The sequence below is a fragment of the Bos mutus genome, chromosome 14 (genome assembly GCF_027580195.1).
Source record: "Bos mutus isolate GX-2022 chromosome 14, NWIPB_WYAK_1.1, whole genome shotgun sequence".
NCBI classification, from domain to species: domain Eukaryota; kingdom Metazoa; phylum Chordata; class Mammalia; order Artiodactyla; family Bovidae; genus Bos; species Bos mutus.
In genome coordinates, this window is record NC_091630.1 from 43,756,840 (window position 1) to 43,782,729 (window position 25,890).

Here is a 25,890-nt window from a genome sequence, read left to right on the forward strand (position 1 = left end):
AATCAGGTGAAAGGGTATTCATGGTGCTGCTGTTGTTTATTAGCTAAGTCTTGTCTTAGCTATTAGCTAATTTTGCAATCCCCTGTACTGTAGCCCTCTAGGCTCCTCTGTCATGGGATTTCCCAGGCAAGAATTGAACTGGACTGCCATTTCTTTCTCCAGGGGATCTTCCCATCCAGTGAGCAAACTTGTCTCTTCTGCATTGGCAGGTGGATTCTCTATCACTGAGCCACCAGGGAAGCCCAACTCATGACATACCTAGGCTAGGCTAAAGATAAACTTTTGAATAGTTGAACATGGATTATTTTTGTAAAGGCCATATCTTTTTACTGACTTTGTGATAAATTCAAGACTACAATGCTTTCATTGTTTTTGTTGCCATTTAGGAGAGAAGTTGTTAATCTTTAAGACTATATTTAAGAGACCTCAGTATTTAAGGAAATTCTTTAGTATTGACAAAGTACAATACCATCTATCAGTTCTCTAAGTCTTGACCTATTAATATTCCAAAATCACTGCAGATGATGACTATAGCCATGAAATTAAAAGACGCTTGCTCCTTGGAAGAAAAGTTATGACCAACCTAGAAAGCATATTAAAACTAAGAGCATTTCCTTGTTGAAACAGAATTAATCAAATCCTTTTTCATTCCTTCCATTTTAGAATCACTGCTGAAAATCTTGTCATCCTTTTACTTTTTTTATTCCATTTTTCCCCTTCCAATTAATATAAATGGAGCTTAGAGTATGTGTCAGCCTCTCAGCTGAGGAAATGCAGAAACTACTAAAGCACAGTTCCTTCCCACAAAGGAAGGTAAGGCAAGAGAAAGAGACAAGGATATAAATAACAGAGGCAGAGACAGGTATGAAATGCTGTAGAAGCCAAGGAACTGGGGTTAGAGTGTACCTAAAATCACTGCAGATGGTGACTGCAGCCATGAAATTAAAAGACGCTTACTCCTTGGAAGGAAAGTTATGACCAACCTAGATAGCATATTCAAAAGCAGAGACATTACTTGGCCAACAAAGGTCCATCTAGTCAAGGCTATGGTTTTTCCTGTGGTCATGTATGGGCGTGAGAGTTGGACTGTGAAGAAGGCTGAGCATTGAAGAATTGATGCTTTTGAACTGTGGTGTTGGAGAAGACTCTTGAGAGTCCCTTGGACTGCAAGGAGATCCAACCAGTCCATTCTGAAGGAGATCAGCCCTGAGATTTCTTTAGAGGGAATGATGCTGAAGCTGAAACTCCAGTACTTTGGCCACCTCATGCAAAGAGTTGACTCATTGGAAAAGACTCTGATGCTGGGAGGGATTGGGGGCAGGAGGAGAAGGGGATGACAGAGGATGAGATGGCTGGATGGCATCACTGACTCGATGGATGTGAGTCTGAGTGAACTCCGGTAGTTGGTGATGGGTAGGGAGGCCTGGCGTGCTGCGATTCATGGGGTCGCAAAGAGTCGGACACAACTGAACAACTGAACTGAACTGAACTTTGGACAAGGGGGTTTAGACAAAAAAGCAGATTAGTCTTTAGGTGAGTCTTGAAGGAAGAGGAGAAATTCACTGGAGAGAAAACAAGATGCACATAAATCATTCCAGCATCTGCAAAAGCAGCAGGTTGGCAAGATGCCTACAGCCTAAAAAGCCCAAGGTATATGGAATAACGATGCAGGTGATTTTATGAAAGAGCACTGCTTTTCATTTGTTTAGATGTATTCACTGCATTCACCGAACTCAAGCAACAAAAACTCTTCTCTCAGCCTTTTCTTTCTAGACAGGAGTTCTGAGGTTCTTTCTTCATCTTCAGTCAAAAGCCTCCCCTCCCCAACCTCTTTCTTTCTTGGCTTTAGTTTCCTGTCTCTGGACACCTGATCTCACTATAGGTTTTTTTGAGCCCATCAGTCAATCATTCAATATTTCAGATTTGGATTTGCCACGTCTTGAACAAACACAAGATACAGTTTCATATTTTATTCCTAGCACATTTATTGGATTGTCTCCTGTTTAGATAAGGTTACCTGAACTATTTGAGTTGCAACAGCAACACAAAGGGGAGAGTTATAAAAAGTAACTCCCATGCTCATTCTTGGGTCTTATCTAATAGCTCATTATCTGATCTAGCTGACTTTTTCTACACTCCCACCCCTTCCCCAGCCCTCACCTCTGTTCTTGCTCACTTCTGAATTCTACTTCCTTCCTTCTCATTCATGTGGCTTTTTCAGTTTATCCTGTCATTCACTGAACCTCTGTTTTCACTATCCCACAGAACTGTGCCATTAACTAATTTTGAGATTCCATTTTCCACCACTCCTCCAAGTAGATAGATTTAAACAGTGGGTCTTGGGAAATCTTATTGTTTAAGCTTCTCTTTTTGGTTTCTAAGCACTTCATGAAAGGGAGTGATTTTTATTTTCCTGCACTAATAATTAAGAGGTGCTCCCTTAGAAAAAGGAGAAAGTGAATGTGAGAGTTGAGGTGAAAAAGGATCTGGATCCTAGAGTCAATTTTTAATGTCTCTTTTTAGACTTCACTTCCTCTGGACAGCCTCAAGCTTTCTACTCAGAGTTCCATTCCCAGTGGCTGCGGGACTGCCACAGTGGCTGCCACATCACCTGGGAGCTTGGTAGGAATGCAGAATACTGGGGGCCACCCAGACCTCCTGAGTCATAATCTGCATGTTAACAAGATTCCCAGGGAATTCATATGCACAGTAAAGCCTGAGTGACCCTGGACTAAAGCACCCTGATTTCTATTCCCCAAATCATACCTAGCTGCTTTTTCATGAAAAACATTTTTTCTACCCTTAATTTTCTGGTGATTGAAAATTTTCTTTGATTAAACACTTAAAACTTAAAACCTGTTTAGCCTATTAAATAATGTCCATGTTCATATTTTGCCTTTGTGGTTGATGAGCTTCTAATAAAGAAAATCTGTTGCCTTTTTCGTAATAAGCTATCAAGAAAAAGTTGACTTAGTTAACTTAATTGCATTTTATTGTTTCTGTTAATCAGTTAAAAGCAAAAGAGAAAAGAAAAAGTAAGATTCATTGGCTTATAGTTCTAGGTTCTTATATTAAACTCACCAGTTTAATAACCCACTAATCCAAGTCACATATCTGGGTCATTCCCATAATTTATTTTTTGGAGTTCCCATACAATTAGTTGTATTTAACCTCCAGTCTGCAATTTGAACCTCAAACACATTACGTGGTCTGTATCTGTACTTGATTTGTATTACAGAATATCTGAACACTTTTAAAATCAACCCCCTTCTCCCACCCTGGCCAACATGACTTGAATCTCATTCACATCTCCAAGAGCTGCCGAGTCAAATGCCCTCAAGCAGGTGATACCACATGAAATGGCTGTAAAGAGTGGTGTGACCTACGGCAAACTAGAGAAATTATTACTTTAAATCTTCCTGCTTTTTGGAAATACTTGACCACTACATATGATAGGAATACATACTGTAGTAAACTTCCCTATCAGATTTTGTAACTTAAAGCATAGTGAAATAAATGAATACAAAGTACCTCAAAACATCTCATGCATTTGACTCCACAGAGATCTTTATGTAATAACCCCCAAAATACCTTTTCATAATATCCCATCCTCACACCACTCCATTCCTGCCCTCTCAATCTCAGCTGACAATCTTGCTCCATACTTCATTGGAAAAAACAGAATTATTCATATGAAACTTCTCTTTTTCCACTAAATACACCAAATATACCCACAGCCTCAGCCCTTCCTGTCAGAAGAAAAAAACTGACTCTGCAGTTATATTTTCTCCCTCCCATGTCAAGTGCTTTTACAAGTTGTGCATTTCCATCAACTTCCAAGCACACTCTTTAAAAAACAAAACCAAAAACATTGCCATATACCCATGTAGTGCTAGCTAATTCCATTTCTCAAATTGTTCTCAGCTTTCTTTGCTTATTTCTCCTTTCTGCTCCACCTCTACATATTGCTGGGTCACAGCTCAATTTAAAGCATTCAACCTTCATCCATAAAAATCTTGGATGGTTTTATTCAGTCAGTTAAGATGGTTCTTAACAGCATCCATACATCATTTCCACACTTTTATCTCAAGTCCCACTTCTCCACTGACCATTAAACTCAGCTGAGGACAACAAGGCAATGCAAAATAAGCTTTGTCTAAAGGAAACCCCTGATTTCATCCTTACCTTCTCTTGTTTCTCTTCCTGTCTCAGTAAATGCTTCAATTATCTATCAATATGCTTAAATAAGCATATTGGGCTTCCCTGATAGCTCAGTTGGTAAAGAATCCACCTGCAATGCAGGAGACCCCAGTTCGATTCCAGGTTGGGAAGATCCGGGGAGAAGGGATAGGCTGCCCACTCCAGCATTCTTGGGCTTCCCTTGTGGCTCAGCTGGTAAAGAATCTGCCTGCAATGCAGGAGACCTGGGTTCCATCCCTGGGTTGGGAAGATCCCCTGGAGGAAGGGAAAGGATACTGACTCCAGAATTCTGGCCTAGAGACTATATAGTCCATGGGGTCACAAAGAGTGGGACACGACTGAGCAACTTTCACTTTCAGTTTTATGCTTAAGTAAAAATCTTAAAAAAGTCGTCCTCCTTATCTTTCACCCTTCATATTAAATTTATCAAAAACCCATCAGCAATGCTATTTAAACAGACCTGAAACCACCCACCTCTTCCATCTTTACCACTGTCACCCTGGCCCCAGCTATCATTATCTCTCATTAGAATATACCAACGGCTTCCTACCTATCTCTCTGTGCTTTCACTGTGAATCTTTCTGCAACCCATTCCCCAAGGCACAGAGTAATTATATAAAACTGGAAGTAAGACCAAAGGTCAGTCCTAGCCTTCTTTGTGGTCCCTGAAGACTCCCACCTCATTTTTGACTTAAAGACCTTTTACCTGATATTCCTGCTGCCTAGATTTCTATAGCTTTGTTTAGTTGACTCATTATTCTAATTCAGCTCTCAGCTCAAAAGTCATTATTTTAGAGAGGTCTTCCCCAGCTACTCAGTATGTTAGCTCCACCTCTATCATGCATGCATGCTAAGTCACTTCAGTCGTGTCCAATTCTATGCAACCCTACAGACTGTAGCCTGCCAGGCTCCTCTATCCATGTGATTCTCCAGGCAAGAATACTAGAGTGTGTTGCCATGGCCTCCTCTAGGGGAGTTTCCCGACCTAGGGATCGAACCTATGTCTTCTTATGTCTCCTGCATTGGCAGGTGGGTTCTTTACTGCTAGCGCCACCTCGGAAGCCCCCACGTCTGTCATGCTCCATCATCTCACTTTGTTTATTTTCATTAACTTGTTGAACTTTTTTCAAAAACAGTGCCTGGTACAAAAATGCTCAATCAGTATTTGTTGAATTAAATTCTTTGTAAATCACAAATTTATCAATTAGAATAAAAATTGTTTTAATCAATTACAAATGCCTTTCTGTACCTTCTTAAAATTATGACAGCAACAGATACCTAGGAAAATAAAGAAAGGGTTACTTAAACATACTTACTGTTTCACCTTCACCAGACAATTCATTACCACTTGAATTTTCACATTTTCTTCCAATGAACTAAATATTCTATGTAACATATGCATATATTATGTTCACGGGGTTCTCGAAAGGAGTCAGACACAACTTAGCGACTTAACAACAACAATGTATATATTATACATGACAACATATAAAACTATAAAATGCTAGTTTTATAAACTTAAATGCAATTAGTAAAAATCATTAAAAAGATGAAAATTTAAGTTTTAAATCCTGTGTAATTACTTGGTTGTATAAATTCCCAAGATAAGTATGTGAGAGAACACAGCTAAAGAATAGCAAAGAATGTTATTGAACTAAATGTCATTCTTAATTGTGATTATAAATGATTATAAATGACCATGTTGCTTTTAATGAAGGCAGCCGCTAAAGGTAACTAAAAAACAATTAAGCAAAGAAACTGTATTTCCCTACAGACTATAATTATAAATTTGGGGTATGTTCCCAAACTGACTTACCTCTTCTAAAACTAAGCTGAAAACTTTGGATTAAAAAAGAGTTAAGGCTGCAGATATCACCTGGCCCAGAGGAGATAGTTCATGTTTGATGAATGAGTGGGTAAACAAGCTTGATCATTTCTCCCATCCATTCTTCCCTGAACCATCCCTGGACTACTATGATGATACCCAAACTGTTTTATGAGACCTCCGGTATAGCCTTCATATCTCAGAATTCAAGGGTCCTCATTTTACTTGATCTTTATAAGCAACATTTAACAGAGTTGATCATCCTTTCTGCCTTTCTTCATTTGACTTCAAGACATCTTACTTCCCTGTTTTTTTTCCTAATTCTCAACTCCATTTGATGTTCCTCCTCTCCTTCCCTAACTCTACACTGTTAAGTAGGTCGTGGGCTCACTCTGTGACTATCTCTTCCTTCTACGGTGGCTCAGACGGTAAAGAATCAGCCTGCAGGGCAGGAGACCTGGGTTCGATCCCTGGGTTGGGAAGATGCCCTGGAGGAGGGTATGGCAACACACTCCAGTATTCTTGCAAAGAGTCAGACACAACTTGTATCTGTTCTCCTCAGTGAAAGCTGGGACCTCATTTTCTACATGACTTTCACACTCGTGTCAGCCACACGGGCCACTTGCTGAGTTGGGAGAGTTAGGGTTTTTATACCTATTCTAGGCAAGTTAGAAAGTTTGTTGTATTTACAGCTGAGCCCTCAACGGTGCCCGGTATTTGGTAAACTAATACTTGTCAAATGAAGAAATAAACAACAATAAACAATTTCAAAATTTTGTGACACTTTTCTGGCTCTGGGTATTGCACACTCCTGATGAAACTGCTTCTCATGTCTTGCCTTTCTAAGATCCTAGATCTGCTGCTTTCATTTAATGAGGAATCTTTAATCTTCCAGAATTACAGGGTAGCTAACAAATTCAACAGAACTGAGCTGTAATATCACTCTCTTCCTACAGGTATTGCCATCTACAAGTGCAACTTTCAAAAAGAAAATTACATTAATTTGAAATGTCAATGCTAAAAAAAAAAATGCTATGTATCCAAATTAAGGTTTTAAAAACTTTTCAATTCTGTAGACAAATTAACTAAAAAAAAAAAAAAGCTTTATTATATCTAAATAATATTAGTGAAGTAAAATAAAAACTGTTTAAGAAAATTAAATGTTATTGTAAATCAAGAAGAAACTTTAAAAACTTTAAATAAGACTAACATTCTTTGAGTCAAGATATTTCATGAACCTTTAAGTGCATATAGATTACACTGCATACCCTTAAAAGATGCAAATATTTAACTTTGAAAACTACCAGGCAAGTGCCAGTACACAGAAAAATAATCATTTTAGGAATTAAGAGTTGAAATAAAACCTTACTTGCAGTGAATTCCTGCCACTTTTAGCAAGGTAAGAAATTTGTCAACATTAAGTTCTGGGTAAATAAGTTATGAGGCCATCAATTTATTCTGTATATTGTTCATTTCAGTCTCTCAGTTGTGTCTGACTCTTTGTGACCCCATGGACTGCAGCTGCCAGGCCTCCCTGTCCATCACTAACTCCCAGAACTTGCTCAAACTCATGTCCATCGAGTCGGTGATGCCATCCAACCAGCTTATCCTCTGTCCTCCCCTTCTCCTCCTGCCGTCAATCTTTCCCAGCATCAGGGTATTATATGGATAATACAATATCCATATATTATTTTATTCAGTGACAATGATATATGTCACTGGTGGCAGATAATGTCAGAAAATGTACATTTATAAGAGTTGCTTTGTGAGAGCAACTCACAAGCTAAAATTAACTTTTTTTAGGCTTGGACTCAGGGCTACAGCTAGTCAGAAATAGGGCAGAGCCCAGACTAACATCACCCTGGGTTGGGGGCTACATTGTCCCTTGACCAGTTGCTGCAGTTATCTGCTGTACAGAAGAAAGATCTGCACAGAAGAAAAATCACTTCATTTCCAGTGTTAAGCATGGCCATATAAAGAATTTAAGTGACAATCTGGTACTAAGCCATTGTTTGTATCAAAACATGTACCATGGACCAGGAGTATGACTGGCTGTTGGCTTGGACCCTCTGGTTGCCCAGTGGAAGGACAGGTAGCTAGATGTATTTTGTTCTACATTTGGAAAAATGCTGTGCAAAACTTCTGTCCCTAGTCTCATCATATGTGAAGTAACAGCAAGCAGGTACAGCCATCAACCCTCCCAGCAGAGTATCTGTCAACTGTTCTGCGACTGGCACGGAAATAGTTATAACAGTGGGAATAGCTTGTATAATTGTCATTGTGAGACACGATCTTTGGGTTAGGAAGATTCCCTGGAGAAGGAAACAGCAACCCAGTCCAGTATCCTTGCCTGGAAAATACTCATGGACAGAGGAGCTTGGCAGGCTACAGTCCGTGGGGGTCACAGAGTCGGACATGACTGAGCATTTACAAAGGCAAATGACACATATAAAATTTTTAGGGAATATGTCCTAAAGTTGCTAAAGGACATTCTAGACTTAGATACACTTTCTATCACAGTGAGCTGTTTTGGATTTTAGCCAATCTATAATTTAAGACACTTGTTAAAGAGTTGTTACAAGAGATAAATATGCATTAATTTATTATTTAAATTCCAGAGCATCTGAACATCTTTACCACTGATCAGCAGCTCTATACTATAGGACAATTTTTAGTACACCATGAATATTTTTAAAAACAGAAAAAATAATTCTGAATTATTTGATTTATTCTTCATCTCTGATATTTCCAACTTATCTCTGGTGTTGATGATATCCTACTTATAGAACTTTTTTTATTTTAATTCCTCCTTCTTGTCCTTTATATTTATCTCATATAATTTTATCTATTTTCCATCCATGCCTTTATTCAACACATATTTACTGAACATTCAACAGTATTCAATCAACAAATATTAATATTTACTGAGTACATCTATGCATCAGGCACACAGTTATAAAAGTAAGTACATCCTTATCCTTCCAGGAAATTCAGTCTTGAAAGGAAAATGAACATGTATATATTTAATTGCAACAAAACTTCAATACTATAAACAGGCTTAAATAAAATACTTTGGCTTCTCATGTTGCGCTAGTGGTAAAGAACCCACCTGCTGATGCAGGAGACGTAAGAGATGCGGGTTCGATCCCTGGGTTGGAAAGATCCCCTGGAGGAGGGCATGGCAACCCACTCCAGTATTCTTGCCTGGAGAATCCCATGGACAGAGGAGCCTGGTGGGCTACAGTCCATGGGGTCACAGAGTCAGACACAACTGAGCAATTAAGCACAGCACACGCACAGCAAGAAAGACCCAGCACAGCCAAATGAATTTTAAATTAAAAAAAAAAAAAGAAAGAACAGTGTATAGTTTAATATGAACACAGATTCAACTATATACAAGGGAGTTGAGCTTTCAAACTGTGGTGCTGGAGAAGACTCTTGAGGATCCCTTGGACAGCAAGGAGATTAAACTAGTCAATCCTAAAGAAAATCAACCCTGAATGTTCACTGGAAGGACTGATGCTGAAGCTGAAGCTCCAATACTTTAGCCACCTGACACAAAGAGCCAAATCATTGGAAAAGACCCTGATGCCAGGAAAGACTGAGGGCAGGAGGAGAAGGGGAAGATGGAGGATGTGATGGTTGGATGGCATCACCAACTCAATGGACATGAATTTGAACAACAACAATAAGGGCTATGGGGCTTATTGGACTAGATCTGCCTCCATTTGTAAGTTCTTCAAGACGGGCTTTAACTTGTGAGCAGCCAGAAGTTAACAGGAGCTTTAGACAGTTGAGTAAGCGTCAGAGATTTGTTTGAGGGAAAAGACAGATTGTGTAGCAGTGATGAAGGTAGATTAAAGTAGAAATAAAGTAAGACTAGATAGTATAATCTTCTGCAGGGGAAGCTGTGATGCCTGTCTCGGGGAGACAAAGAACACAGGTTTGGATGAAACAGAATAGATGGATTCAAACATTTCTAAGACAGAATCTAAGACTCTGGCGAGTAACTGTGTATTTGTGTGTACATATTACATGGAAGTGGACAGAGGGAATGAAAGCAAGGCAAGAGCTGATGTCCCTGATGATCTGTTTTTGTTTGGACAGGACTTAGCAGATGTCGATGACATTCCCTGAGAAAGAATCCAGGGAGGGAAGGAGGACCACGGGCAAGAGTGGAACAAAAGCAGCTCATTTTCTTTTTAGACATCTTAAACTTGAAGCAATGTTACAATATTACTTGAGGATTCAAGAGATGACCCAGTGGGCAGTGGGAAACATGAAAACAATGCTCAAAGAAGACTGTCGGATGGAGTGTCAGCACGGAGCCATCAACAGACAGAAGGTATTTAAAGTCAAATGAGTAGATAAAATTCCCCAGGAAGGGAGAAGACCAAAAGTAAAACCATGGGGGCCAAAAGGAAAGTTTGAAGAGATGAGCAAGACTCTTGGAAAAGACCCTGATGCTGGAAAAGATTGAAAGCAAAAGGAGAGGAGGGTGGCAGAGGATGAGATGCTTAGATAGCATCACCGACTTAATGGACATGAACTTCAGCAAACTCCAGGAAATACAGAGGGATAGGGAAGCCTCTCGTGCTGCAGTCCATAGGGTCACAAAAATAAGACACGACTTAGCGACTGAACAACAACAACAACATGATGAAGAAATAACCAAAATAAATAAATAAATAAAAGAACCAAGTGATGGGGTTAATACCCACAAAAAGGACAGGCTTGAAGAAAAATAGCAGTATGCTCAACAGGATCAAATCTCTTATCTCACTGCAGCCCATGGGCTATATATTCCTAAATCTACATACATAGGAATATATAGCCCATGGGCTGGTATAGAATTGGTATCCCTATACCAAGTCTACCAATGACAAAAACAATGCCCCAAATCGTTGTTGTCAGACTTCATATACCAGCAAGCAGCGGAGACAACACAGGTCTAAAGGCAATGTTTCCTCCTCAAATATCCACTGCCTCTTCAGTTACAGCTTCATTTGATGACCTAAAAGCTTCAGTTTTTCAATGTATCCTGAATTAAACACTGGTAATCCCTCTGCTTAGGTTACTGGTTTCTATAATTAATAATGCATTTCTCCTCTCCCTGATTCTACCACAGGGCTTTGATTTCATCAACCTACTCTGCTTCTGGTTTCCTACAAAAACAGTCAGCCACTCCACTTTGTTGATTCCTTTTTTTTTTTAACTTCATTAGAATACAGCCAATTAACAATGTTGTTATAGTTTCAGTGGACAGCAGAGGGACTCAGCCAGACATATACATGTATCCATTCTCCCCCAAATTCCCCTCCCATCCAGGCTGCCACATAACACTGAGCAGAGTTCCTTGTGCTGTACAGTAGGTCCTTGTGTGTTATCCATTTTAAATATAGCAGTGTGTACATGTGATCCCAAACTCCCCAGGTATCCCTCCCCACCATCCTTCCCCACTGGCAACCAGTAAGTTCATTCTCTAAGTCTCTGAGTGTGTTTCTGTTTTGTAAATAAGTTACTCTGTATCATTGCTTTTTAGATTCCGCATGTTGGTTCCTCTTCCAGCTGAGACATGCCCTTCACTCTTGGCCACAGCTTGTGGTCCTGACCATCTGCCAGAAACAACATAAACGTCATCTTCCCCATTGATTAACTCTCCTGTAGGAATATTCCAGTATTCTGTGATCCCCTGGCATCAATCATACATGTGAACGAAGAATTTTGTGTCCCTGCGTACTTCAAAATTTTCAAATGTGTCTATTCTTTCTTCTCAATCAGCCTATAAGCTCTTCCAGTGAAGATGTGACCTTCCGGAGGTCATTTTTAACCCTATTAATTAATGAGCCTTAGAGTGGGGGCAGGGTTATGATGTTAATAAACATGAATGTGGCTTGGCTGCGGTATTCAAACACAAAAAACAGACTAAAATAAGCACCAAATGTACATAAAGTAACTGGCTATTCAAACTTTTAATGCAGTATAACAGAGTATAGGACTTCTGTGATAGCTCAGATGGTAAAGATTCTGCCTGCCATGCAGGAGACCCGGGTTCCATCCCTGCATCAGGATGGAACCCTGGAGAAGGGGAGTGTAAGTGGCCAAAAGCGGTGGCACTTATCACATGGCACTGCAGATTCTCTAGGAAGTGGCTCTTTAGCTTTTCATTTTATCAAAAGACCCTTTGGCGGATTCATTTTGATATTTGGCAAAACTAATACAATTATGTAAAGTTTAAAAATAAAATAAAATTTAAAAAAAAAGAAAAAAAATATTTATTTGGTTGCAGCATGTAGAATCTTTAATTGAGGTATGTGGTATCTAGTTCCTTGACCAGAGATTGAACCCAGGCCTCCTGCATTGGAAGCATGAAGCCCTAGCCACTGGACCATCAGGGAAGTCCCCTGAAAGAATTTTTTTTAATCTTTTTATTTTTTATTGGGATATCCCTGATAGCTCAGTTGGTAAAGAATCCACCAGCAATGTGGGAGACCTGGGTTCCACTCCTGGGTTGGGAAGATCCCCTGGAGAAGGGAAAGGCTAAAGTATTCTGGCCTGGAGAATTCGAAGGACTGCATAGTCCATGGGGTTGCAAAGAACCGGACACGACTGAGCGACTTTCACTTCACTTCACTTCATAGCCAATTAACAATGCTGTGATAGCCTCAGGTGAACAGTGAAGGGACTCATTCATATAATGTACATGTATCCATTCTCCCTCAAAAATACACTTCAGTCAACTATTTGAACCAATTTTCTTTCCATGGGTCGATCAACATCTGTACTTACATATACATAAATATATAGTTCTTACTATATATTTACTATATATATTACTATATATTTATATAAAGTAATAACTATATAAAATATAGTGTTTCAACAACTATATTTTATATAGTGTTTCAACAGTGTTTCAAATAAAGCAGTATCGTTCTTTTAGACTTCCCCTTCCATGTGTATTCTAGAAAATGTGTTCCTGTGTTACCGTCGGGAAATAAACTCTGCAGCCCAGTTATTAGCCAAGACATAGTTCTAGTGTTCATAGTATCTAAGGGCAACACAACATAAACCTTGGCTGGTTTCTGAATCTACATTTCAAGGATAGAACGAAAGCAGTGACTGAAAAGAAACGCATATAAACATTCTAGACCAGACATCATACAATAGGCACTTATTTTCTTTGGAAGTCAGACATAGAAAACGAATCACAGAACTGTTCTTTCATTATTTCCATATTACTTAAAACACACACACAAATATTCTCAGATTTCTTTTTGCACATTTGAACTCCCAAGTTCTTCCTTATTTTGAATAAAATGCAATGAGTACCTATCAACATGGAATAAGCACAGGGTGGCCTACTTGGAAAAACTCCATAATTAACTGGCTCTTTCTGTTTGAAAGCTCACAGATGAAGAAGTCAGAGAATCCTGTACTTTGAACAAACATTTTCAAATAGTCAGAAAATGGGAGACATTACTGATGTCATATCATGCATGGCACAGAATTTTGAAAAGAGCAAACAAATTTCAGATGAGCTATTTAAATGGTATTAAGGAAATATAATATTGGTTTTATGTCTTAGTAATACTTACAGGGACCCTGTAATTGCAGTATGGTTGATAATAAGCTAAACTTTACACAGGTCATCTCATTTCTCACATAATCTTCACAACACCCCTCTGAGGTGAGCACACGTGTTAGACATGAGGAAACTAAAGTAGAGGGCAACTTATGATTTGCCCAAAGTCACACAGCCAGTGGGTGCGTGCGTACATGCTCAGTCGCTTCAGTCACGTCTGACTCTGTGTAACCCTATGAACCATAGCCCACTAGGCTCCTCTGTTCATGGGATTCTCCAGGCAAGAATATTGGAGTGGGTTGTCATGTCCTTCTCCAGGGGATCTTCTCAACCCAGGGATTGAACCCGTATCTCTTATATCTTCTACATTTGGGGGAGGGTCCTTTTCTCCTAGAGCCACTTGGGAAGCCAGAAGTGGGTATCAGTGCCAGAATTTAAACCACTACAGCCTGATGGCTGGGACTGATTCCTTATCTCTGATGACTTCTCTTGCATGCTACCTACTTTCTTTAGGTTAAAATATTTTTCTAGTAAAAGTTAAAATAATATAAGGAAATATTTTGTAATATATAATGTGAACTTAGAATTTCCATGTTTCATCAAAGTTACCTAAATAGAGAATACCTATCCAAACTAATGTAAGTGGAAAAAAAAAGGAAAAACTAGAATATATTAAAATTAATGGGACCCTGTAATGTGTCCAAAGGAGAAATGTTAGCATCAATGTTCATTAAGTTTGCTGTCATCAATGAAGATCATCGGTCTTTGCTAGTGCATTCCTAATTCATGCAAGGAGTAAGATTTTTGAAAACTTTTCTATATATTTAGGGTATGAAGTATCCTAATATTAATGAGTTACAGTCTTGAAAAAGTAATATTTAACAGTCTTTAAAAAGTAATTTTGTTTCTCAAACTTGCTAATTTACTCTCAGAATTCATATAAGGTTAAGGATATCATGTATTTTTATTGAATCCTTTACCCAAACGTATTTTCACACTTCGAAGTTCACAAATAAATCCAGAGGGTAAAAAGTTATTGCCAAAGTATTCCTTAACACAAAGCAACCACAGAAATGTATACTTTACAACATGTCATTTACACACTTCTAAGAAACAATGGCCCATTAGAAACTACATATATATATATACTTTATGAACATGCGTGCATGCCCAGTCACATCTGACTCTTTGTGACCCCATAGGCTGTAGCTCCACCAGGCTCCTCTGTCCATGGGATTTTCCAGGCAAGAATCCTGGGGTGGGTTACCATTTCCTCAGCCAGGGGATCTTCCCGACCCAGGGATCAAACCTGCGACTCTGTGTTTCCTACATTAGCAGGTGGATTCTTTACCACTGCACCACCTGGGAGACCCTATACCTATCTATCTGTCATCTGTCTACACACACATACGTGTGTGTGTGTGTGTGTGTACACACATCAGTCATCTGGAAAGTGTCTTCAAATTATTCATCCTTGATTTTTTTCAGGTCCACCATTCATAAGATTCCACCAGTTAGGAATTAGGAAACAATTCTTCTACTAAGTCATTTAAAAGCAAATACATCAACTGTTCAGCATTTTCGGGACAGGAATCTTTCTCCTAAGAGCAGAATTTAAAGCACTTAGTTGGAACATTAGATCTGAAGGTATTTATTTTACTCTGAAATATAAAGAGCTATTAAAATGAAATGAACACTAATAAAGAATATGTAGAAGAATACATAGGACCTGGGAATTCCCTGGTGGTCCAGTGGTTAGAACTCCATGCTTTTCCTGTCCAGGGCCTAGGTTTAATCCCTGGTCAGGGAGCCAAGATCCTACAATCCTTGTGGCATAGTCAAAAAAAAAAAAAAAGAATATACAGGACTAGACCACTGCTTGTGTGTAATAACAAGATTGGAAAATTGCAAAGATGGATTTAATCAAAGATGGATAAAAAAAAAAAAGTGGTGGTACCAGAGAACTTGACTCAATACTCTATAATGACCTATATGGGAAAGGAATCTAAAAAAGAACAGCTACATATATAACTGATTCACTTTGCTATTCAGCACAAACTAACAACATTGTAATGCAACTACACTCCAATAAAACTTTAAAAAATGAAAAAAAAAGAATATGCAGAAGAAAATACTCTTGAAGAAAACCTTTTTTAAAAGTTTTATACAAGACAAATGATAAAAGATTAAATACCAGCAGGATGGATTTTAACCACAGAAGCTAAAAGCATCATTAAACATTTCTATGTACATACCATTTGAAAAATGTTCTTACCATATACTCCATATTAGAAGCTGTAGGATATACCTGACTTCGCAACTTATTATGAAGGTCCAAGATACTCTGCATGTCATTGTCTGTGATGGCCCTTTTCCCTCTTTGCTTGGCTATCCACCACACACCATCCTCATCCATGTACTTTTCCAAAAGTTTTTCCAATAAAGTGGCATTAGGAACCACCATGGCTGGAATCGCTGGGGCCATGAGGAGCACCGTGGTTACCCTGAACCACTCCCGCACGGTACACTTCATAATGAATGCTCTCAGGATTTCCCCGGGAAAATCTCCAACACCGGCTCTTCCACTCCTTTTGGCTATAAGGACATGTAGTGCAATTAGGGTGAAAATCCCGGCACACATAAATTTTCTAACAACAAAAATAATACAACAGTCACAAAGGGATGGAGCCAGTTTGATTTGTGTACTTAATTCCAGCAAACGGAATAAATTTTGAAATAAATTTTCTCCAATCCATTTTTACTCCAGAGGACTTTTCACAGTGCACCTTTCCCACAAAACAGAAAACTGTATTTTCCAAGATAATGTACATGATGCCAAAAACATGGCAAAAGCAACCCAGAAGAGTTAAAGCTTGAAAGCGATGTCTGAATTACAAATCTTTAAATGGCTATTTATGGCACACAGCCTGCAAAGGGTTTTAGAATGTTTTATCCTAGAATGTTTTATCAGGCAATCCAGAGGTCCAGGTTTCTCTCTCTGTTTCAAGGTATTATTTTATCTCAGTGCCCCATCTCTGGTTCAAACATTCAGAATGTCAACAAAATTATGAAATCGAGGGCGAATGCTTTAAAGAAGTACAACATTTTACGCATACATATGTCCATGGAGATTTCTAAAGGGACCAGTGAATTAATGCAAGTGAACAGTTAAGGTCACTGGGGTAAGTATCTTCGCATACAGGCCCAGGTCAAGAAGAAAAATTCATTATTTCCTAGAAAGCGTGTGCCTAACCTGTAGCCTGCACCCGATGAACACAACAGCCCACGGGCGGTTTCGGAGCCTCTCCGGCCACACGCCGCAGGCGCACACGGTTCACCCAAACCAAAGGAGGTGAAACTCACAAACTCACTGAGAAGCAGGAGCGCCCAGAGTTCTCCATCGTGGCTGCTTTCCGAGTACACACCCACCCCTCCGTGATCGACCGTTCTCTGCAAGTGGATTTTTTTTTTTTTTTAAGTTGAGTTTAAGAAGAAAAAAGTAGAAGAGGGTGGGAGCTTGACGACTTACCTCTCCAGTGTGAAGTTCCCTAAGATGGATCAGCCGAACCAGACGGCCGGCCTCCCCAGCCGCCTGCAGCCTGCACACAGACGGCCCGGTTCGGGAGGACCCGGGCCTCGCACGTCCTCCGGCGCTACCTGCAGTGGGATTGCTATCCTCGGCCTCGGCCGCTCCCCTCGGACCTGAAAGCCGGAGCTGGGCAAAGCGCGGCGAAGTTGGGAGCCCGAGGCTGGGGTGGAACGGCAGCGGCCTGGTTAGCTCTGCAGGGTGGGCGCCCGAGCGTCTCGGAGCAGAAGCTGCAGGAGCGAGAGGGGCGGGGACTCGGGTCAGGCTGGGCGGCGAAGGCTGCAGGCGACCCCGCGCTCCCGCTCGGTGCAGTCGCCGCGCGCAGAGCCAGGCGCAGAGCGCTTCCGCCGCTCCCCTGAGCGCCCGGGCATTTATTGCGGTCCCCGCGCGCGCGCACGTGACGTGAGCGCCCCTGCTCGCCCACCCCCACCTCTGCCCAGCCCTGGACGCGTGCCCGCGGCGGGAGCGAGGAGAGGCCGCCCGGCTTCTCACCACCCGCTTCACCATCCCCGCACCCCGCCCTCCGGCCCAGCGCCGTCAGGACGCCTGGCCTTTGTGGCGGTAGCTTGGGCTTCAGGGACCAGAAAGTGGAAGGTCTGGACCTCGTGAGAGGCCGTGTGCAAGGAGGATCAAACTCCCAACGCCCCCTCGCAGTTCCGCCAACTTTCCGAGAGCCGTCTCCTAGTTCCTTCCTGATTCGATGCTAAACAAGGAGCTGTCCCAGAGAGTGCGCGTAGCCGGTGGAGTGGGGTTAACACTTTGGAAACTGGGAAAGGTAACTGGGGCAGGGGAGCGTAGGGTAGGGGAACGGAAGTCTAGTCCTTTTATTTTCTCCAGGGAATCACTTCCATTACCAAGACCGGCTGTCTAGAATTAGAAAGTTGTTCTTTTTTGCTGCGTTAGAACATTGATGATAATGATGAACAAATGGGACAAGGATTTCATAGAGTGATGGATGATCTGTGACTCAGGGTTGCCTGACAGTTGAGAGCTCCACTTCATCCTTAAAATATGTTGCATTCGCTTCCTAAAGTGACAGCAGCACTTTTTTTTTCTTTCTAATGATGTAGACATTTATGGAGTTGATACAAAGAGTAGCCTCAATTTATCAGAGCTACCTTGACAGGAATTCAATACCCAAACCTAGAAGTGATAGTGAAATGAGAGTCAGTCTCCTAGATGTTCATGCTAAAATTCCAAGTAGGAAAATTACTAATTTTAAGTTCATAAAGGCTCACCATAATTAATGTGGTGCTACAGGTACATTATTTTATTAAGCATTTATTTAATTTATTTACCTTTACTTTCCCTCTGTGGGCTTTCCTTGTGGCTCAGATGGTAAAGAATCTTCCTGTAACTCCAGAGACTCAGGTTAAATCCCTGGATTGGGAAGATCCTCTAAAGAATGAAATGGCAACCTATTCCATTATTCTTGCATGGAGAATGCCATGGCCAGAGGAACCTGGTGGGCTACAGCCTATGAGGTCGCAAAGATTCCGACGACTGAGCAACTTCACTCCTGCGTTGTGGGCAGATTCTTTACCACCTGAGCCACCAGGGAAGCTACAGTCTATAGCATATGATCAAATAAAGTAAAACTCGGAAAGTAATTCCCAAATTCCACCACCCAATTACTTTATCAAACCAAAAAAATTCAAATCTATGCCTCTGGTGAACATGAGACCTTGCTTCCTCTCAAATACAGAAAAGAAACAAAAGGGAAACATGGCCTAGCAGAACACAGAAGGTGAAAAGCTCGATGCACATAACCAGTTTCATAGAAGGTGTCATTTTTAGCAACTTATAACACTTGCACTTTTCAAATATTTATAAATTTTTGCATTGGTTTTCCCTCTTGGAAACTGGTGAAAGACCCCAAAGTCTGTGATACAAGAATTTTCATTTGTCATATTAGATGAAGAACACTTTTATATACTGCAATTTTAGTGTACTGGAAATTATATGTATGTGTGCCCCAGTCGCTCAGTAGTGTTTGAGTCTTGCGACCCCATGGATTGCAGCCCACCAGGCTCCTCTCTCCATTGAATTTTCCAGGCAAGAACACTGAAGCAGGTTACCATTTCCTCCTCCAGGGGATCTTCCCTACACAGGGATCAAACCTGTGTCTCCTGCATTGGCAGACAGATTCTTTACCACTTGAGCCACCTGGGAAGCCCTGTTGAAAAATATACTATCAAATAAAAAACAGTTAAGAGTAATAACATTACTTGAAACATTTTCAAAGAGAATTTAAGTTGGGAAAAACCAAATTAAGATGCTAAAAATGAAGTTAAATGCATTGACTCTTGAATGTTTCCATCATAAAACTTTCCACAAAATACACAGATCACACACCTAAAGGCTTACATTAAAGAAAATTAATTTTGGTTTTAAGATTTTAATTCCCAAACTTTCTCCAGGCAAAAAAATAAAAGTTTGTATTCCTTGTCTTAGTGTTTCTATTGGCTTCCAATCTGCTTCTGCAGGTCATATTTTTATATAAAGGCAATGATTTAAACATTAGCAATATTAAGCATTAACACTTTGATAATATGTCATATCTGATTTAATATATATGCTGGGAATGTCATTTTAAAGAATAATCAAACACAATGTTCTGGAATACTCTAAAATGATACTGTTCACTTTTTAATTTTTTGTTGGGAAATCTATGTGGAGACTAAAGAAAATGTCCCAGAATTCATGTATAAAGTGCACTTTGGTTTGTGGCTGAGACTGATACTTGTAAAGCCACGGTTGTTTTTAGCATTGCTACTTCTTGTAGCAGACACTGTGGTCGCCTAACCTAAAACCAGCCTTCCACCCCTTTTCTTCGAAGCCCATAGCTGCCAATTTACTGGGGGTGTTCACTAGCTCACATTCTGTCAAACTGTCCTCAGGAGATGAATGTTGACTAGTGAAAGGCAATCTTCACACTCTATCAGTACTTGATTTAACTACCAGTAATTGACTTAGCCTGTATATGACTTGGAACCCTGGATCCTGAAAGGAAGGAAGATATCTGCTTGGGTGAAGACAAAGGTGGGCAAGGGTTTTATTTTGTAATAAAAGGAGATGCAAAAAGAGAAAATGTCCCTCAGGTGCTAATATATAAGTTTGTGAAATTTAAATATGCACCTGTTATCATACAAAGTGGTCAAACAAGAGATGGCAAGAGTGAAGTCGACATTCTAGGAATCAGCGAACTGAAATGGACCGGAATGGGTAAATTTAACTCAGATGACCATTATATCTACTACTGCGGGCAGGAATCCCTGAGAAGAAATGGAGTGGCCATCATGGTCAAGAAAAGAGTCCAAAATGCAGTACTTGGATGCAATCTCAAAAACGACAGAATGATCTCTGTTCGTTTCCAAGGCAAACCATTCAATATCACAGTAATCCAAGTCTATGCCCCAACCAGTAACACTGAAGAAGCTGAAGTTGAATGGTTCTATGAAGACCTACAAGACCTTTTAGAAGTAACACCCAAAAAAGATGTCCTTTTCATTATAGGGGACTGGAATGCAAAAGTAGGAAGTCAAGAAACACGTAGAGTAACAGGCAAATTTGGCCTTGGAATACGGAATGAAGCAGGGCAAAGACTAATAGAGTTTTGCCAAGAAAATGCACTGGTCATAACAAACACCCTCTTCCAACAACACAAGAGAAGCTATACATGGACATCACCAGATGGTCAACACTGAAATCAGATTGATTATATTCTTTGCAGCCAAAGATGGAGAAGCTCTATATAGTCAGCAAAAACAAGACCAGGAGCTGACTGTGGCTCAGACCATGAGCTCCTTATTGCCAAATTCAGACTTAAATTGAAGAAAGTAGGGAAAACCACTAGACCATTCAGGTATGACCTAAATCAAATCCCTTATGATTATACAGTGGAAGTGAGAAATAGATTTAAGGGCCTAGATCTGATAGATAGAGTGCCTGATGAACTATGGAATGAGGTTCGTGACATTGTACAGGAGACAGGGATCAAGACCATCCCCATAGAAAAGAAATGCAAAAAAGCAAAATGGCTGTCTGCGGAGGCCTTACAAATAGCTGTGAAAAGAAGAGAAGCGAAAAGCAAAGGAGAAAAGGAAAGATATAAACATCTGAATGCAGAGTTCCAAAGACTAGCAAGAAGAGATAAGAAAGCCTTCCTCAGCAATCAATGCAAAGAAATAGAGGAAAACAACAGAATGAGAAAGACTAGGGATCTCTTCAAGAAAATCAGATACCAAAGGAACATTTCATGCAAAGATGGGCTCAATAAAGGACAGAAATGGTATGGACCTAGCAGAAGCAGAAGATACTAACAAGAGACGGCAAGAATACACAGAAGAACTGTACAAAAAAGATCTTCACGACCCAGATAATCACAATGGTGTGATCACTGACCTAGAGCCAGACATCCTGGAATGTGAAGTCCAGCAGGCCTTAGAAAGCATCACTAGGAACAAAGCTAGTGGAGGTGATGGAATTCCAGTTGAGCTATTCCAAATCCTGAAAGATGATGCTGTGAAAGTGTTGCACTCAATATGCCAGAAAATTTGGGAAACTCAACAGTGGCCACAGGACTGGAAAAGGTCAGTTTTCATTCCAATCCCAAAGAAAGGCAATGCCACAGAATGCTCAAACTACCGCACAATTGCACTCATCTCACACGCTAGTAAAGTAATGCTCAAAATTCTCCAAGCCAGGCTTCAGCAATACATGAACCGTGAACTTCCTGATGTTCAAGCTGGTTTTAGAAAAAGCAGAGGAACCAGGGATCAAATTGCCAACATCTGCTGGATCATGGAAAAAGCAAGAGAGTTCCAGAAAAGTATCTATTTCTGCTTTATTGACTATGCCAAAGCCTTTGACTGTGTGGATCACAATAAACTGTGGAAAATTCTGAAAGAGATGGGAATACCAGACCACCTGATCTGCCTCTTGAGAAATTTGTATGCAGGTCAGGAAGCAACAGTTAGAACTGGACATGGAACAACAGACTGGTTCCAAATAGGAAAAGGAGTACATCAAGGCTGTATATTGTCACCCTGTTTATTTAACTTATATGCAGAGTACATCATGAGAAACGCTGGACTGGAAGAAACACAAGCTGGAATCAAGATTGGGAGAAATATCAATAACCTCAGATATGCAGATGACACCACCCTTATGGCAGAAAGTGAAGAGGAACTAAAAAGCCTCTTGATGAAAGTGAAAAAGGAGAGTGAAAAAGTTGGCTTAAAGCTCAACATTGAGAAAATGAAGATCATGGCATCCGGTCCCACCACTTCATGGGAAATAGATGGGGAAACAGTGGAAACAGTGTCAGACTTTATTTTTCTGGGCTCCAAAATCACTGCAGATGGTGACTGCAGCCATGAAATTAAAAGATGCTTACTCCTTGGAAGGAAAGTTATGACCAACCTAGATAGCATATTCAAAAGCAGAGACATTACTTTGCCAACAAAGGTCTGTCTAGTCAAGGCTATGGTTTTTCCTGTGGTCATGTATAGATGTGAGAGTTGGACTGTGAAGAAGGCTGAGCGCCGAAGAATTGATGCTTTTGAACTGTGGTGTTGGAGAAGACTCTTGAGAGTCCCTTGGACTGCAAGGAGATCCAACCAGTCCATTCTGAAGGAGATCAGCCCTGGGATTTCTTTGGAAGGAATGATGCTAAAGCTGAAACTCCAGTGCTTTGGCCACCTCATGCGAAGAGTTGACTCATTGGAAAAGACTCTGATGCTGGGAGGGATTGGGGGCAGGAGGAGAAGGTGATGACAGAGGATGAGATGGCTGGATGGCATCACTGACTCGATGGACATGAGTCTGAGTGAACTCCGGGAGTTGGTGATGGACAGGGAGGCCTGGCGTGCTGCGACTCATGGGGTTGCAAAGAGTTGGACACGACTGAGCAACTGATCTGATCTGATCTGATCTGATCATACAAAGAGGGACAAGCCTAAAGACAGGCTTATCATCTTGGCTGAGTAGAAAGACAGACAGTGCTTGAGTCTCCCTGCCACTGAGAAGTCACTGAATACCTAGCCTCTGTTTTACTAACCCTGCAAGACAGGAAATGTATTGTTTAAGCCACACCGATTTAGGAATTCAGTTACTTGCAGCTCAGAGCATTCTAGCAAATATATTTCTACAAAGAGCATACCTTCCTTTGACAATGTTGTATTTTCTCTGTGCTGCTGCTATGTTCTGCTCACCTGCATACTTAGGAATTATCTTAAGTGTATTCTTATATGGCTTTTCTATCCCCATGTTTCAAAATTGGGTATATGTTCATCTCTAGGTATTTAACCCACTGCATAGTTTCATGGCCCCAAACCTCAACCTCAAACAGGCACACTGGCTGTTTCATCACCATATTGTTAGTAAGTCCATCCTCCTCTGGGGAGATGGAATAGAATTTGTGGTGTGTTTTGGGAGATGGAATCAATGTAGTCAATGTTTTAAAACATGTAGTTTTAAATTTGGCTTCCCTAGTGGCTCAGATGGTAAAGAATCTGCCTGCAGTGCAGGAGACTCAGGTTTAATCCCTGGGTCGGGAAGATCCCCTGGAGAAGGAAATGGCTACCTACTCCAGTATTCTTGCCTGGAGAATTCCATGGACCGAAGAGCCTGGCAGGCTAACGTCCATGGGGTCGCAAAGAGTTAGACACGACTGAGCGAGTAACACACATGCTGCTGCTAAGTCGCTTCAGTCGTGTCCAACTCTGTGCGATCTCATAGACAGCAGCCCACTAGGCTCCTCTGTCCCTGGGATTCTCCAGGCAAGAATACTGGAGTGGGTTGCCATTTCCTTCTCCAATGCATGAAAGTGAAAAGTCAAAGTGAAGTCGCTTAGCCGTGTCCGACTCTTAGCAACCCCATGGACTGGAGCCTACCAGGCTCCTCCGTCCATGGGATTTTCCAGGCAAGAGTACTGGGGTGGGGTGCCATTGCCTTCCCCGAACACACGCATACACACACACACAATTTTAAATTAAGATACCTGAGTTAGTTTCATGAAGTGTCACTGGGTCCTTGGAACTTGTTTATGCTACTTGGCCTCTACCAGCCTTGGATCCTTTTCCCTTTAAGAGAAGAAATAACGGTAGCTATCTCACTTTGTCACTTTGTGTATTAAAATGAATTAATACATGGAAGCACTTGAAACAGATGCATAGAGAGTGCTCAATAAAAGATAAATATTATTGTTATTATAAGAACTAAAGTAGAGGATTTATAGTTGCTATTTTATAAACTCATTGGGCTTTAATCAAAGTACTGTGCCATGTAGGAGATTAATTTTTAAGTAGAAGATTGAAATAACTGGTCATAAACATGATGAAAACTATCTGTAGTGTCTCTGGCAATGCTCATGGATTTTCCTCTCACAAGTTATAAAGGATCCTGTTCTGTTTATGGTAGGACACAGTTCCCATTTTTATCCAAAGTAGCAACTTGTCTCCATCTCAAGATAGTTACATATATGTCTTTCTACTCTAACTACAAATGTGAAATTAATTATTTAAACCTTATTTTTTAAATGTAACATACATGCATTGAAGTGTAAAAAATCTTAAGTGTACAGCTCAAGGAAATTTTACAGAGACTCATTTGAAAAGACCCTGATACTGGGAAAGATTGAGGGCAGGAGGAGAAGGGGACTACAGAGGATGAGATGGTATGACGGCCTCACCGACTCAATGTACTTGGGTTTGGGTGGACTCCGGGAGTTGGTGATGGACAGGGAGGCCTGGCGCACTGCAGTTCATGGGGTCGCAAAGAGTCGGACACAACTGAGCGACTGAACTGAACTGAACACACAACATGAAAACCACTCAGATCTAGATGAAGAATATAGCCATCTCCCAAAAGCTTTCTTGGTGCCTTTCCCTGGTGCATTCTCCCCAAAGGTAAGTAATATTCTAATCTCTCATTCAAAATTAGTTTTGCCTGTTTTTTGCATCTTTTCATGCATGGAATCATGTAGTAGACAATTTTATTGTCTGGCTTCTTTTGTGTCCTTTTTCTTTTATTCAGTATGTCTGCAAGATTTATCCATTTTGTTGTATGTAGCAACACTTTGTTCTTTTTTTTTTTTTTTGATAAGCATTTTGATTCTACATTTTTTAAAACCCATTCTAACCCTAACCCTAACCCTAACCCTAACCCTAATTTTTTAAATTTGCAAAACGGCCTTTAATTCCAGTCTCAACAGTTCAGTTCCACAAGCAGACCTCAGAACAGATATATAAAAATACCCAACGGTAATGGAATAGTTCATGTGGTCCCCTGCCCCCAAGAGCGTACTGCTCTCCACCCGGACCTGTTTCAAGAAGGCTCATTGTCAAAGCACCTTCCAGAAGCGGGTGAGTCCTTCCAAGTCAGCCCAGCCAGGACACCCCTGGGGTCTCCTTGGAGGGTGGCTCAGCCGGACCTCGGGCTGAGGTCCGGTTAGGTTGCTGAATGTTAATAGTCCAGTTTAGGCTTTTAAAATAATTCTGCTAAAGACATTCCTGTACATGCCTTTTGAATACATATTCACACTTTTTTTTATTGGCTGTATAGCTCAGAGTAGAACTTGATGAGTAGAATGTCTGAATTTTAATGAAGTCCAAATTTTCAATCTTTTCCTTTATGGTTAGTGATATGTGTGACCTATAGGATAAATATTTGCTTATCTCAAAGTGATAAAGA

General features: G+C 40.5%; 1 protein-coding gene across 1 annotated transcript in view; it reads right to left on the bottom strand.

Moving 5' to 3' along the window:
* Positions 1-17,623, bottom strand: part of CRISPLD1 (cysteine rich secretory protein LCCL domain containing 1) — a 50,794-nt gene extending 33,171 nt beyond the window's left edge. The window contains exons 1-2 of the mRNA XM_005895471.3: positions 17,140-17,623; positions 15,886-16,205 (exon numbers count right to left, since the gene is read on the bottom strand). Coding sequence (XP_005895533.1) covers positions 15,886-16,143 — 258 coding nt within the window. The 5' untranslated portion in view covers positions 16,144-16,205; positions 17,140-17,623. The remainder of the gene's footprint in view (positions 1-15,885; positions 16,206-17,139) is intronic.
* Positions 17,624-25,890: the final 8,267 nt, after the last annotated feature.